General features: G+C 39.0%; 1 protein-coding gene across 1 annotated transcript in view; it reads left to right on the top strand.

The window, feature by feature from the left end:
- Cfap299 (cilia and flagella associated protein 299) overlaps nt 1–13,318 on the top strand; it is a 496,870-nt gene that overhangs the window by 15,142 nt on the left and 468,410 nt on the right. The window contains exon 2 of the mRNA XM_057772769.1: nt 7,622–7,752. Within this exon, the coding sequence (XP_057628752.1) occupies nt 7,622–7,752 (131 nt within the window). The remainder of the gene's footprint in view (nt 1–7,621; nt 7,753–13,318) is intronic.

Below are 13,318 nucleotides of genomic sequence, written 5' to 3'. Positions count from 1 at the left end.
AACTGGTGTGGAAAGTCCTTCTGTATAAGTGTTACTTTTATTGATTAATGAATAAAGAAGCTGGCTTAGCCTGCATTATAGCAAAAAGTAGAACTAGGCAGGAAAAACTAAACTGAATTCTGGGAGAAAGAAGGCAGAGTCAGGGAGATGCCATGGAGCTGCAGAAAGGGAAAGATGTGAGCTGCTACCTGGAACCTTGCTGGTGTGCCACGAGCCTCATGGTAAAATATAGGCCATTAGAAATGGGTTAAATTAAGATATAAGAGTAAGCCATCAATATGCAAAGCTGATTGGCCAAACAGTGATTTAAATAATATAGTTTCTGAGTGGTTATTTCTAGTCTGGGCAGCTGGGAACAAATAAGCAGCCTCCTACAAGACTGTATAATATATCTTAAGGAAGAAAAGCATTTTGAAAATTCTATGTCTGAGATTATAATTCAATTACAACATTATTCCCTCCAAACTCTTCCATATACCCCTCCCCACTCATCTTCAAATTCATGGTCTTTTTTTTAAAGAACTAATTGTTATTGTATACATATATCCTAAGTATAACCTGTTCAGACCATGTAATATTATCTGTCTGTGTGTTTTTAGGGATGGCCATTACGTACTGGATAGGCAATTGGTGTGCTCTTCCCTGGGGAGGGCAACCTCTCCCTTTGCCAGATTTCCTCAAGTTCTTTGTGCGGGGTTGAGGTCTTGTGGGTTTTTTGTCCATCCAATTTGGCATGTTCATTGTTGTTATCCTTGTTGAGTTCATATATGAGCAGTCATGTTGTTTAGACTTGATTGGTGTAGCTTCTGTTACCATTAGGAGACACAATCTCACAACAATGTTGGCTGCATTAGTCATTTAAGGGCAAGTTAAATAAACAGGCAGTTACAGAATAGGATATCAGACTGACCTCAGCCTATGTTATTAACTTGATTGTGAGAGCCATCTGACAGAAATCGTCTTGCTTCAAACCTCCCAAGTGTGTGTGTCTCCACACATTGCTCTAATAGAATGTTTATATGCTTTATAAGTTAGACTCAAGTATAATTCAACTCCAGTGAGTTTCATTATTAATTTTCTTTCTGAATGATTCTCCCATTTTTGAAAGTGGGTTAATTTCTGATTTTGAATGTGTTGCAATTCATCAATTTATCTTCCATTTCATAACCTTTAACATTTGTGTGTGCGCACCAATGTTTGATGTGTGTGTGTGTGTGTGTGTGTGTACACATACACATTACTTCTGCTTTCTTTTGGTTTCTATTGGAATGGGGCATCTTTTCTATTCCTCCACTTTCAGTTACTTTAAAAGTGAGATGGGCATCTTGTTGGCAGCACATAATTGGATTTTACTTCTGCATCTATCCAGTCAATTTAATTCTCTTCTCTTCATTTTTATTTGATAAATTAGTCCATTTACATCCAAGGTAGTTACTGATGCATAAAGTCTTTCTACAAATATTTTATTAATGATATTCTGCTTTTTATTATTTATATATTTCTTACTCTCTAGCCTGTGATTTTTGGGTGAACTAGCCAGTAATGGCTCTGGCAGGTAGAATTTGAATATGGACTCTCCATTATAGCTGGGATGCTTGCTACCTTGATCTAAGGTCAGGTGGATCAGTTGACTTGGCTCTACTGTATGAAGAAACCACTGGGTAAGCTCTGCAACCAGGACATCACCATTAAGTCAGATGTAAGTAACAGGGCATCTTTGTAGTTCAGGCAGTACTGATAATTAGTGTTAAGCAGCAATAGTGTTGTGGAAAGTACTTTTGGGATGGTGGAATAGCTTGTCTGTATGGTGGGAGCAACTGGTATATGGAATGCATAGTTATGGTTTGCCTTTTTGCCTATACAGGGCCTATCAAAGGAACTTTGAAGCCAGGCTGTGTATTATTTTATTTAGATTTTATATTTTTTTATTTAAAAAATTAATTTTACATACTAGCTCCAGTTCCCCCTCCCTCTCTTTCTCCTGCCTCCTACTTCCTCTCATCCCACCCCTGTCCACTCTTCAGAGGAGGTAAGGCCTCCCTTGAGGCAACAACAAAGCCTGGTATACCAAGTTGAGGCAGGACCAAACCCTTCCCTCTTGTATCAAAGCTGAGCAAAGCATTTCTCCACAGGGAATTTATGTACCCAGGATAAATCTTACTTCCAGGCCTCTCCCAAACAGATCAAGTCACATAAGTGTCACCCACATTCGGAGGGCTTAGTTCAGTTCCATGCAGGACGTCCAGCTGTCAGTCCAGAGTCCATGAGCTCCCACTAGCTTGGGTCAGCTGTCTCTGTGGTTTTCCCAATCATGATCTTGTCCCTACTTGATCATATGATCCCTCTTTCCTCTTGTCTACTAAATTCTAGGAGCTCAACGTAGTGTTTGGCTGTGGACCAATGCTTCTGCTTCCATCAGGTACTGGATGTAGTAGGTACTATGATGACAATCTGATTATACAGTTCAGGCACCTTCTCCACTATTGGTAGGAGTCTCAGTGGGTGTCATCCTTGTGGATTCCTGGGAATTTCCCTAGCACCTGGTTTCTCCCTAACTTCATAATGACCCCCTCTATTAAGCTATCTCTTACATTGCTCCCCCTGTATGCCTCCCCCAACTCAACCATCTTGAACAGTCTTGTTCCCATTACCTATTCCCTCCCTTCTACTTCCCTTTCCAGTTTGCCCAGGAGATATTAACTATTTCTCTTTCCTGGCACTGCATATGTGTCCTTCTTAGGGTCCTCCTTTTTACCAAGCTTCTCTGGGGTTGTGGACTGTAACCTGGCTATCCTTTTTATTAAGTCTAATATCCACTTATGAGGGAGTACATACAGAGTTTGTCTTTCTGGGTCTGGGTTACCTCACACAGGACTTTTTTTTTGGTTCCATCTATTTGCCTGCAAATTTCAAGATGTCCTTCCTTCCTTCCTTCCTTCCTTCCTTCCTTCCTTCTTTCTTTCTTTCTTTCTTTCTTTTCTGCTGAGTAATCCTCCATTTTGTAAATATACCACATTTTTTTTTTTTTAACAATTCTTTGGTTGAGGAGCATCTAGATTGTTTCCAGGTTCTGGCTATTACAAATAATGCTGCTATGAACATAGGTGAACAAATGTCTTTGTGGTATGATTGTGTATCCTTTGGGTATATGACTAGGAGTGATATTGCTGGATTCTGAGGTAGGTTGATTCCCAGTTTTCTCAGAAACTGTTGTTTCTGATTTCCAGGATGGCTGTAGATGTTTGCATTCCCACCAGCAGCGGAGGAGTGTTCCCCTTACTCCACATTTTCTACAACATAAGGTGTCATTAGTGTTTTTGATCTTAGCCATTTTGAGAGGTGTAAGATTGTATCTCAGAATCATTTTGATTTGCATTTCCCTGATACCTAAAGATGCTGAGCAATTCTTTAAATGTCTTTTGGCCATTTGAGACTCCTCTGTTGAAAATTCTGTTTTGATCTGTACTTCATTTTTTAAATTGAATTATTTGGTATTTTGACGTCTAGTTCCTTGAGTTCTTTACATATTTTGGAGATTAGTCCTCTGTCAGATGTGAAGTTGGTGAAGATCTTTTCCGATTTTGTAGTAGGCTTAGGCTGTGTATTATTTTACACTCCTGGGTATGACAGAAGTAACCCACCCTATTTGCTGAAATTTATTCTTTTTCCCTCTATGAGTGGGACCCTGGAAGTAGTTAAAAGCATATTCTGGAGGCAGGATGTTTCAATTTTAAAGCAAGGCAGAGATTCCCATCATTTTTGGTAGTTACCAGCCTACTCTTTCAAATAGACTGGATGTCAGTATTGGCAGGAACAGCATGCAACTGTTTGATTTGTGTGTTTACACTCAACTTTGGTCACATCTTAAAACTACATCAAGTTTTGTAGGACGTGGATAGCTCTTATATCAACCAAGGAAAACATAATACAAGCGCTAAGATTAATTTTGAGAACTGAATAAAAAAAGTAAAAGTGAGGGCAGAAATATGTTTAAGATATAAAAGTGAAATGACATGTGAAGTGAGATATGCTAATCAGTGTATCACCATGAATATGTATAATCATTATATTTTAATTAGACATCAAAAACAGATACCAGGGTTAAAGGTTTAAGTGGGGATGTGGTGGGGTGGTATGGGAAAGGAGAGAATGGATAAGCTGATCAAAACTTGTATGGAAACTCAGCATTTTATAAACTACTTAAAATATGATTTAGAAAGAGAGAGACAGAGTTAGGATACTGGTAATCTTCAAGGTTGGACAGTGCTTTCTCTTGAAGCATGAGTTATCAAATTGAAATCTGTGTCTGGCATGGAATACCTCTTTAAGAGTTGCTGGTTGGAGAGGCTACAGATGTCTCAAGACTTTTAACTAGATGATCAGTTGATGTTCTTCCTGAAGGCACAATGCACTACAGTTGTAGGAGGTAGAAAAATTCGAGGTGAAACTCAAACACAGTTATAGTTACTAGCACAAAGTCAAACCAATAAGAGTAGCCAGTATTCTAGTGTGTAGTACTAATGGAACTCATGGAGTTGCAAGAAGACAAAAGAAGAGGATATGTAGGTAGAGGGAGAATTGCTGTGTGTGTCCAGGAGGAGTTAAGGGGAGTGGGAGGTGGATATGACCAAAGTATACAGAATATGAAATTGCTAAAGAGGAAATAACCAAGTTAAAGCATTAATAGGTCAAATTTTAAAAAGAAAAAAAATGTGATTCCTGTAGTTGCAGAAAAAGCATTGAATACCTTGATAGATTATTTAAAAACATTTACAGAATATTTAATTCTCAATTTAAATACCCAATGAATGTTCAAGTTAGAAACTATAGGTGCTATTTGCAGTCTAGCCAATATAATGCAATGCTGTAGTATAGGGAAAATGTCACACCCCTTTAGCATGAGGCAGAATAGGATTATATACAAGAAATTTGACGGAAACTTGATTAGAACAAAACATGAGTTTAACAAGGAAATAAAGACCGAGCTAAACACAGTTCATTCACTAACAATAAACAATGTTATATCAACAGAAGGCATAAGGTAAACAAAGATAAACAGAGCATCCCTGAGGTAATAGAAACCCTGGTGTAGGCTTTGTCAAACACTCTATGTGCGTGAAAGAGGCACTCACAAAACCTGCAGGGGCAATGTTTGAAAAGGTAACACTTTTATGAAGATTATAGGTGTACCAAACCAAGATCCTCAACAGAATCTAAGTTTAGTAAGCACAAAAGGAACCCACGATAAGGAGCAGCTTCGCGAATCCCTAACAACCAATAATCAAGACAAGTATTCAGTGCAGCTAAGGCGCATGATTGAATGTGGAGGAAAACAAAGGCAGTAGCACCTGGATGCTTCTCAGAAGCAGCACACACCACCCATCACAGAGTACTCATCGCTACTCATCTCAGGGAGGCAGAAAATGGAAGGCACAGTAATGAGCTACGTATAGTACCTACACGCAGAGCTATGAAATGTATAATTGCTAAATTTTATTGTATATATAGTTAATGAAAAGGCATCCAAGATACGTTATTAAATTTAAAGAACTGGGGTGTGAGAAGCTTTGCTCAATACTTTTCTAACTTCGTTCATGGAAACCTAGCATGCGCAAGAGCAAGGCTTGGAAGACTAGTCCTCTGAGTGTCTGATTATCTCTGAGTGGCAAGACGGTAAGTGGTTTATTGTTTGGATGAGATTGCATGTCTTGACGTTTTCTTCAACAATCATTATACATTTGTCAAGAAGGGAAGATATAAACAATCTAGTGGTTTCCATGGCGTTGTGAAGTTTGTGGCTAGTCATTACCTTTCTCGTGATTTAGATATCACATTTCTGAATCCGAGGCCAGAGAAAAGAAAAATTATGTACAATTTAAAATTACCTTCGAATTGTCATTCTGATTTTTTTGGTATATACATATTATAGTTGAATAATATTCTTTTAAATATTGGTAATAGAAAATCTGTTAAGTCTTAACTGTAGTCATTAATGAGATTGAGGGATGGGGAAAAGTCAAGCTGTATTTTATAGCCAAGATTCCATCTTAACAAGGTGTGAATCCCTGGGATATTCTTGGGCCTATGCTTGGTTAGTTTGCTATTTAGTGGCATATTTCCCCAGACACTAGAACTATATTGTCACAGTAGAAATGAATTGTGACCCCACTACATCATGTTGCCACAACTGACTTTCGTTTGATTCCTAACACCTTTTGCATATTTGTTGTAAAATATATAAGTATTGCTAGTTTCAGAACTATCCAATGGTTTTGTGTAACTGAGTCAAGACACAAAGGCATGCAAAATTTAGTGTATAAGTAACTACAAAAACATTTCCAAGGTCCTCAGTATGTAAAATTCTGTGTGATCAAAAGACATTTATATTCTTATAAAGGAGGAGTCTTACTGTCTTGAGTAGAATCTGTTCTACACACTTGTTTTAGCAGTGTATTTAATGCAGTTTATACTCAAATTAGGTTTGAAAACAAACCTCAAATCTGCATTGCATTTTTTACTAAAGATTCATTCCACTAGGTGGAGGCATTTGCTCATTTTTGTGGTTCACAGTCACTGAACACAGCAATAGGGAAGTCTGTTAGTAGAACATCTGAAACAGAGGAGCAGACTCGATGCTCCCATGCCTGGAGATTTGCATTATCATGGCCCAGTAAGCATGTGCAGAACATCTTGTGGTCTTTTAATTCTTCGTAAAACAACAGGGCTAATGTATAAGTTATTTGATGGGCAGAACAGATTAGTAATCTAGCATTTTTCATGTCTTTATTTGTTAGTCCTGTATTCATTGCTGATGTCTAAAATATAATATGTGCTCTTTTCATTGTATTTGAAATGTTTCCATGTCATTTAATGTGATTATTTGTTGATAAACAAATATTTCATTTAATAGTTTGTATTATTAACATCATAAAACAATATCCAATACATGGGAAAACAAGTATTATTTTTTGAGTACATCATGCACATAATGTTTATGATACAATTCTTAAAGTATCTGAAATACCGCAAATTTCCATGGCTAAATCTGTTTCCATCAACTTCAGGCATTTTGTGGCTATCTTCTTGGGCGTTTACTTTTCTGTTCTTACTGGTAAAATGGTTACACAGGAACAATATCCTCTTAGCTAAGTAGGAAATCCATCTGCTCCTCTTTAGCTGCATTTGAAGTCATACTGTACTGTGTCATCAACTAATTGACTTAAGTCACTCTGAACACTGAGCTCTCTGAATGCAACCCATTCTCTTTGTGTGCAGTCGATTCTCAAAGTCTCTCTTTTATGAACACTATTGTCTCTAATTATATTGCTTTAAAGATACACTGTTAATTGTCTACTGTTTGCATAAATTGTTTAAAAACACAACAGATTTTTGTTCTCTGATCCCTTGGAGAAAAGTTGGTGGTTGATGCTGTTTCTCTTTTCATCTTCTATCTCTGGTTAAACGAGAAGACCAAATGTGTCTCATTGTACTGTCAGGAGGCTAGTTCCACATGTGTAATAGCTCTTGTCTCTTTTTAAAGAAGAACATTTGATTTAAACAATCATCTTGTATATGTTGAAGACCATTCACCCAGACATCTGCTGGTTGGTTTTCCCCTCAGGATGAAAGCCTGGCTCGCCAGTTGGTGGAGCTAGGCTACCGAGGGACAGGAGAGATTGTGAAAAGAGAAGATTTCGAAGCAAGAAAGGCAGCTATAGATATTGCGAGATTGGCTGAAAGAACACAGAAAAAGTAAGTCTCCATGCGCTACATCCAGATTTTGTTATATCCTAGAGTATCTGGAAAAAAAAAATCAACCTTTTTCTACTATGATAATTGCAAAGGTTGCTTGGAGCAGTAAGACTTGAGATGTCTCAGACCTGACCCTGCAGTCAGGAAGCAGAGGGACTGTCACATGCTTGCAGTAATGCTGTGTGCCAGTTTGATTTACTAATTCAAGAAATATGAATTCCAAAATATGGTCATTATATCAATAAAGTCATGTTAAAAAGTAACTCACTAGTACTGGTTTTATGCATTTATAAGCGAAAAATATGTGACATTTGCCTTAGAAGTCTTTGTACTTTTGAAGCATATAAACCTTGGCATTGTTTATCACGTTCTTGAATTTCTCAAACACTGATTCATGTGAAGACAATAACTATCACTGGTTTTTGTTAATGTGATTACTATGAGGTAATATAAAATATGGATTGAATAAAATCTATGGAGAATAGGTAGTTAGGAACTGTGAAGGTAGCTCATTTGGGAAAGGACTTGCCATGAAAGCATGAAGACTTGAGTTAGATCTTCAGAATCATGTGAAAATCTTAGCATGTGTATGTGTGTGTAATACCAGTATTGGACCAGTGAAGAGAGACAGGTCACGGTGGCCTAGTCCTTGAGTTCTAGAACAGTTGGAGACCCAGTCTCATAAAACCAGGTGGTGAAACTGAGGAGCAGCACTTGAGGTTGTGCTCTGGTATCCACATGTACACGTCCATATGGGTATGTGCATTTGTACACAGGAGCCCACATGTCTACATAGGCACATGTGCATATACACAAAGACAAGTAGTGAACAGATATTTTCCTAAGTTGAATTGCATCAAGCTGGTAAGACAGTTTTAAAAATAGTTGTTAAAACAACTGTTTACTTAAGCTTGAAAAGTCATTAAATTTTAAGTATTGGAAATGATAACTACTTAGAATTTACTGAATTATTCTTAGACAAGATATTTTTATATTTTAAATTATCATTTAATTATCAGTAATTATCATTAGAAATTTCCCAAGTACTCATAGTAGCATGGACTGGGAGGTGCATAGGTTCTGCAAAGGTACAGCTTTAGATGGTCCTTTTAGTGATGATTGTGTTTCAGAACTACATAATCCTATATTTTAAAGCATTGATATTCAGCAGTTTATGCTTTCTATTGTATCCACAGTGCATAAGCCTAAGACGTTTAATGCCATACATGTTCACAATTTCTGCCATCAATGTGACAGCCTTACTCAGTACATCACAAGACTGTAATCTGCCGTTGCTTAGGCTGAATTCTTGTCTGGACCAGGCTGTAAGGCTAACTCCCAGCCAGTCAGGTTGTTGCTTGTGGGTTTGGGGTCATGGTCCTCATTTCTTTGTGGTTTCTTCTGCTAGAGGCTGTCCACATTTCTGTTCATTTGTCCTGTTCCTCCAGCAATAATGGACCATCTTTTGGGTATTTCCTTCTTCCTCTTCTGTGTTGTCTTTCCTGGTATGGCAGGAGAATGCTCTCTCCTTCAATGATTCATGTGATGACTGTGCGCCCATCTAGATGATCCAGGATGGTCTCCTGGCTCCACAATCTAAACTTGATCACATCTCTAAGGTCCTGTTCTGTATGTAATGTCACAGACTCTTAGCAATAGGGAATTGTCACCCTTAAAGGAAAGTTCTACGAGTCACAGGTGATTCACATAACCCTCAGTACCTTACCCACAGTTGGTCACTTCAGCCTCTAATCCTGTTAATTTGTAACTATGCAAGTTATATGTGTAAATTGTTTATGTTTTATATAAGACCTCAGATAGATAGCTAGATGGGTGGGGGAATGGATGGACGGACGGACAGATGGGTGGATGGATGGATGGGTGGGTGGATGGATGGAAGGACGGAAGGGGGAATGGATGGATGGAGAGACAGGGAAAGTCAGAATTTATTTACACTTATGCCATTTTCTAAGAGATATAAACTATTTCATATTGAGAGGAGTTGGTCTAAAGTTTAAGATCCATTCATATCACATGTCCATTTTGTGTCTGAGGATCAAAGTGGATTTTTCTATGGGATGGTCTCTTCAACTGTCCGGAGCTGGAAGCCATCAGACTCCTCAAGTGCCAGTCTCGGGAGGCCATTCCCCACCCAGGGCTTCTAGGAAAGGAAGGCCCTTTCATCTGCCATCTCTTCTGGTAGTCTCTGTTATGGATGTGTCCCATGTGTTGCCTCCTGTCCCATGTGGGAGCCACTTTGTTCTTTCCCCTGCAAAATCTATTTTGGTGTTGTTGACATCACGGCCAGCAGAGGGAGACCTAGAGCTGAGAATATTTGCTTAACAGGTACCAAGTGGAAAATGTTTGATCCCATCTACTGTTAGATATGTGTGCTTCCTTCACTAGCCTGCAGATGAGATGCTACAGCAATGTTGCAGTTCTGTTGGTTTAGCAATTGTAGAGCAGCCGTGGGTAGATGTGCTGGAGTATTTTACATAATAATACCTTCTTCATTGTATAAAAGAATTTAATGCTAAATAAAATGGGAAGGGTTTTGTGTTTTCATGAGGGAGTCACAGAAGAAAGAAAAATATGAAAAAATATTTTGAGTTTTTAATCATGGACAAAAATCTATAGACAGCCATATGCATTAGGCACAGTGCCAGGTTCTGGGGCCACATTAGAGTACAAGGCTTGGTCACAGCTCTCGAGGAGTTTGATGACTCGGTGAGTAAAATTCTGTCATTGGAGGGAATGGGAAGTGGAAAGCAGCTTGGCAATCTTTCAAAAAATTAAACAGATTCTTACCATATGGACCAGCAATTTTACTCTTAAGATTATCCCCAAGGGAACTGAAAACACAGGCAGGTAAGTACTCATACAGGAATGTTGAAAGCAGCATTATTCAAAAGGAAACAATCCAAATGCCTATAAACTGATAAATGGCTAGAAATGTGGTATATAAGTATAACTGAGTATTACTCCATTGTGGAAATGCAATGTACTGTTACGTGCTTCAGCACAGGTGAGTTTTGAGAACATAAGGGTAAAGCAAAGGTGCCGGGCACAAAAGCTCATTGTGCTCTGAAGGGGATGGTCCCATAGTCTTGGGCACTGGAGCACTTGGTTTCCAGTCGGTGACGCTGTTTGTGGAGACTGCACCGAAGACAGAGGCAGAAGGAGGGCTTGAGCCCACAAGGCTGAGAACAACCTGGGCATTATGATGTGACCCTGGCTCAAAAAACAAAGTACTAGGGCCAGAGAGCTGGTTCGACAAATGTCACTTAACCCCCAAGCCTAACAACTGGAGTATGGATCCCTAGGACCCACTTGATAAAAGGGAGCCCTGTATACACACTATCCTCTGACCTCCTTACGAGGGCCATGGCGCATACCCTTCACTACATTTCAAGTACAGAAAATGGAATATGAGTTACCCTTCCCATACTGGAAAAGCTATCCTCTAGTGATAGATAAAAATGATAGCTACTTTTTTTCTTTGCTTCTGGTTATTAATAAACCACTGATAAATGATTGAAAATTTTTTTAAATCTGGAAATTGATAAAGATGAAATGTTGCTGGTTGTGGTGGCATACAAGGTTAATTCAAACACTAGGGAAGTAGAGACTCACACCATTTCTAGTTCACTCTTTCTGTCTCATGATTGCTGATCAAAATATGAGTCCTCAGCTTCCTGCTGCTGTTGCCCTGTCTCCACTCTGCCATGGTGATGTCTAACTTTTGGGAGTATAAGCCCATATAAATGCTCCTGTGAGTTGCCTTGGTCAAACTCTGTTAGCACAGCAATATAAAAGAAACAAACTATAAATTTTATAGTTCAGTTTATGCAAAATGCTTAGAATAGGTAAACCCAGAAGCCAAGTTGATGCATAATTGTCAAAGAGCTGGAATGAAGGATTGGAGAATGGCTGCTAATATAAGGGAGGCACCATCTATGGGTGATAAAATATATAAATAGTAATTGACAATGCTTGCATTATTTTTAAAATACATTCAAAGCCACACAGTCATATGTCTCTAAACTGAACACCTTTGTAGTCATTTTTTATATTAATTTTATGTGTATGAGTGTTTTGGCTGCATGTGTACCTGTGTGCCATGTGCATGCCTGGTGCCCACAGAAGTCAGAAGAAGGTGTTAGGTCCTCTGAAACTGGAGTTACAGATTGTTAGAAACTTTTACATGGATGCTGGGAAGAGCACCCCGCACTCTTAAGCACAGTTCTGTCACTAAACCATTTACAATGCATTGTTTGTTTTGTTTTGTTTTGAGACAGAATTTCTTTAATGATGAGGAAGAGTTCCTCTGGCCAAGGCGTGTGAAAGGGGCGCATCCACCAAGCTTCACTGCTATGACAATCTCCTCTTCCTCAAAACCGTTTTTGCTCTATGGCCATAGCAGCACCGCTTCCCCCTCCTCCTCCCTTTCTTCCTCCCTTTCCCCCCATTGTGATCATGCCAGCTGTTTCCAGCAGCCACAGACAGACGACCAAGGTTGGAAAGGAGCGATAGGAGAGGTTTGTCTGCTGCCCCTTTGTGAGGACACAATGTTATCTCCCTCCCAGTGGTCAACCATAGTTTTTCCTGAGGATCTTTTTAACCTAGGGCCTCAGAACGTCCACCTGCAGTGAATTCAGCTGATTCCCACGCATGAGGGAGACATGAAACTTAACTGTGGCACAAGGTGAGTCTGGGTTCTTGCAATGCGGTTTGTAGTTTTGCCTGTGTCACCCTCCAGGTAGGCGGTTTTAGGCTGAAGCTGCAGGATCATCAGTTGGTTCTTGCTGAGTCTGCTTGTATAGGAGGGCCACCTCCTCTCCTCTTAACACTGTTTGTCTGTTTGCTGACACAGCGCAGCTGTGGTTGTACTGGCCTGACCAGTGTTCCTAGAGAACTCTGATGGGCCTCTGGAATTCCCAGGGAGTCATTGTTGGGAGCCCCCAATTCTAAATGTCCAGCGATCTCTACGAAGGTTACTGTGGTTGATGCAAAGGGTCTCTAAGGTGACTTAAGGTGAGGGTCTTGTACTTTTTACCCAGGTGATCCTCCTAAACATAAAAGTTGGCCACTTTTCAGACACTTTGATACTAGTCACTTATAAATTGATTAATTTACCATGCTAACGTCCACTTTCAACATATTAAGATTTGTCCTCGTTTTGTTCAATTTGCTTTTTCTTTAAAAAAGTATTTCTTTTTAAACTTATTTTTTAAACTTATTTCTAATTATGATTACAATATTTCCCCTTCCCCTCTTCCTTTTAAGTCCCTCATTCCCTCTCAAATTCATAGTCACCTTTAGTTATTGTTTAATTATCTTTAATTATTTCTGCACATACATATATAAATCTATAAATAAACACAACCCGTTGAGTTCGTTTAGTATTGCTTGTGTGTATATGATTTCAGGGCTGACCACCTGTTGTTGAATAACCAAGGAGGGGGCTCATCTCTGAGAAAGTCTTCTCTCCGCAATCATTAATTGCCTGTACTCTTTATGTATGGATAGAGTCCCACAAGAGTTCCCACTTCCTCTTTAGCATGCC

Source organism: Chionomys nivalis, chromosome 6 (assembly GCF_950005125.1).
Source record: "Chionomys nivalis chromosome 6, mChiNiv1.1, whole genome shotgun sequence".
In the NCBI taxonomy this organism is placed as follows: domain Eukaryota; kingdom Metazoa; phylum Chordata; class Mammalia; order Rodentia; family Cricetidae; genus Chionomys; species Chionomys nivalis.
The sequence above is the reverse complement of the archived record's forward strand: the minus strand, read 5'-3'. Positions and strand labels throughout refer to the sequence as shown.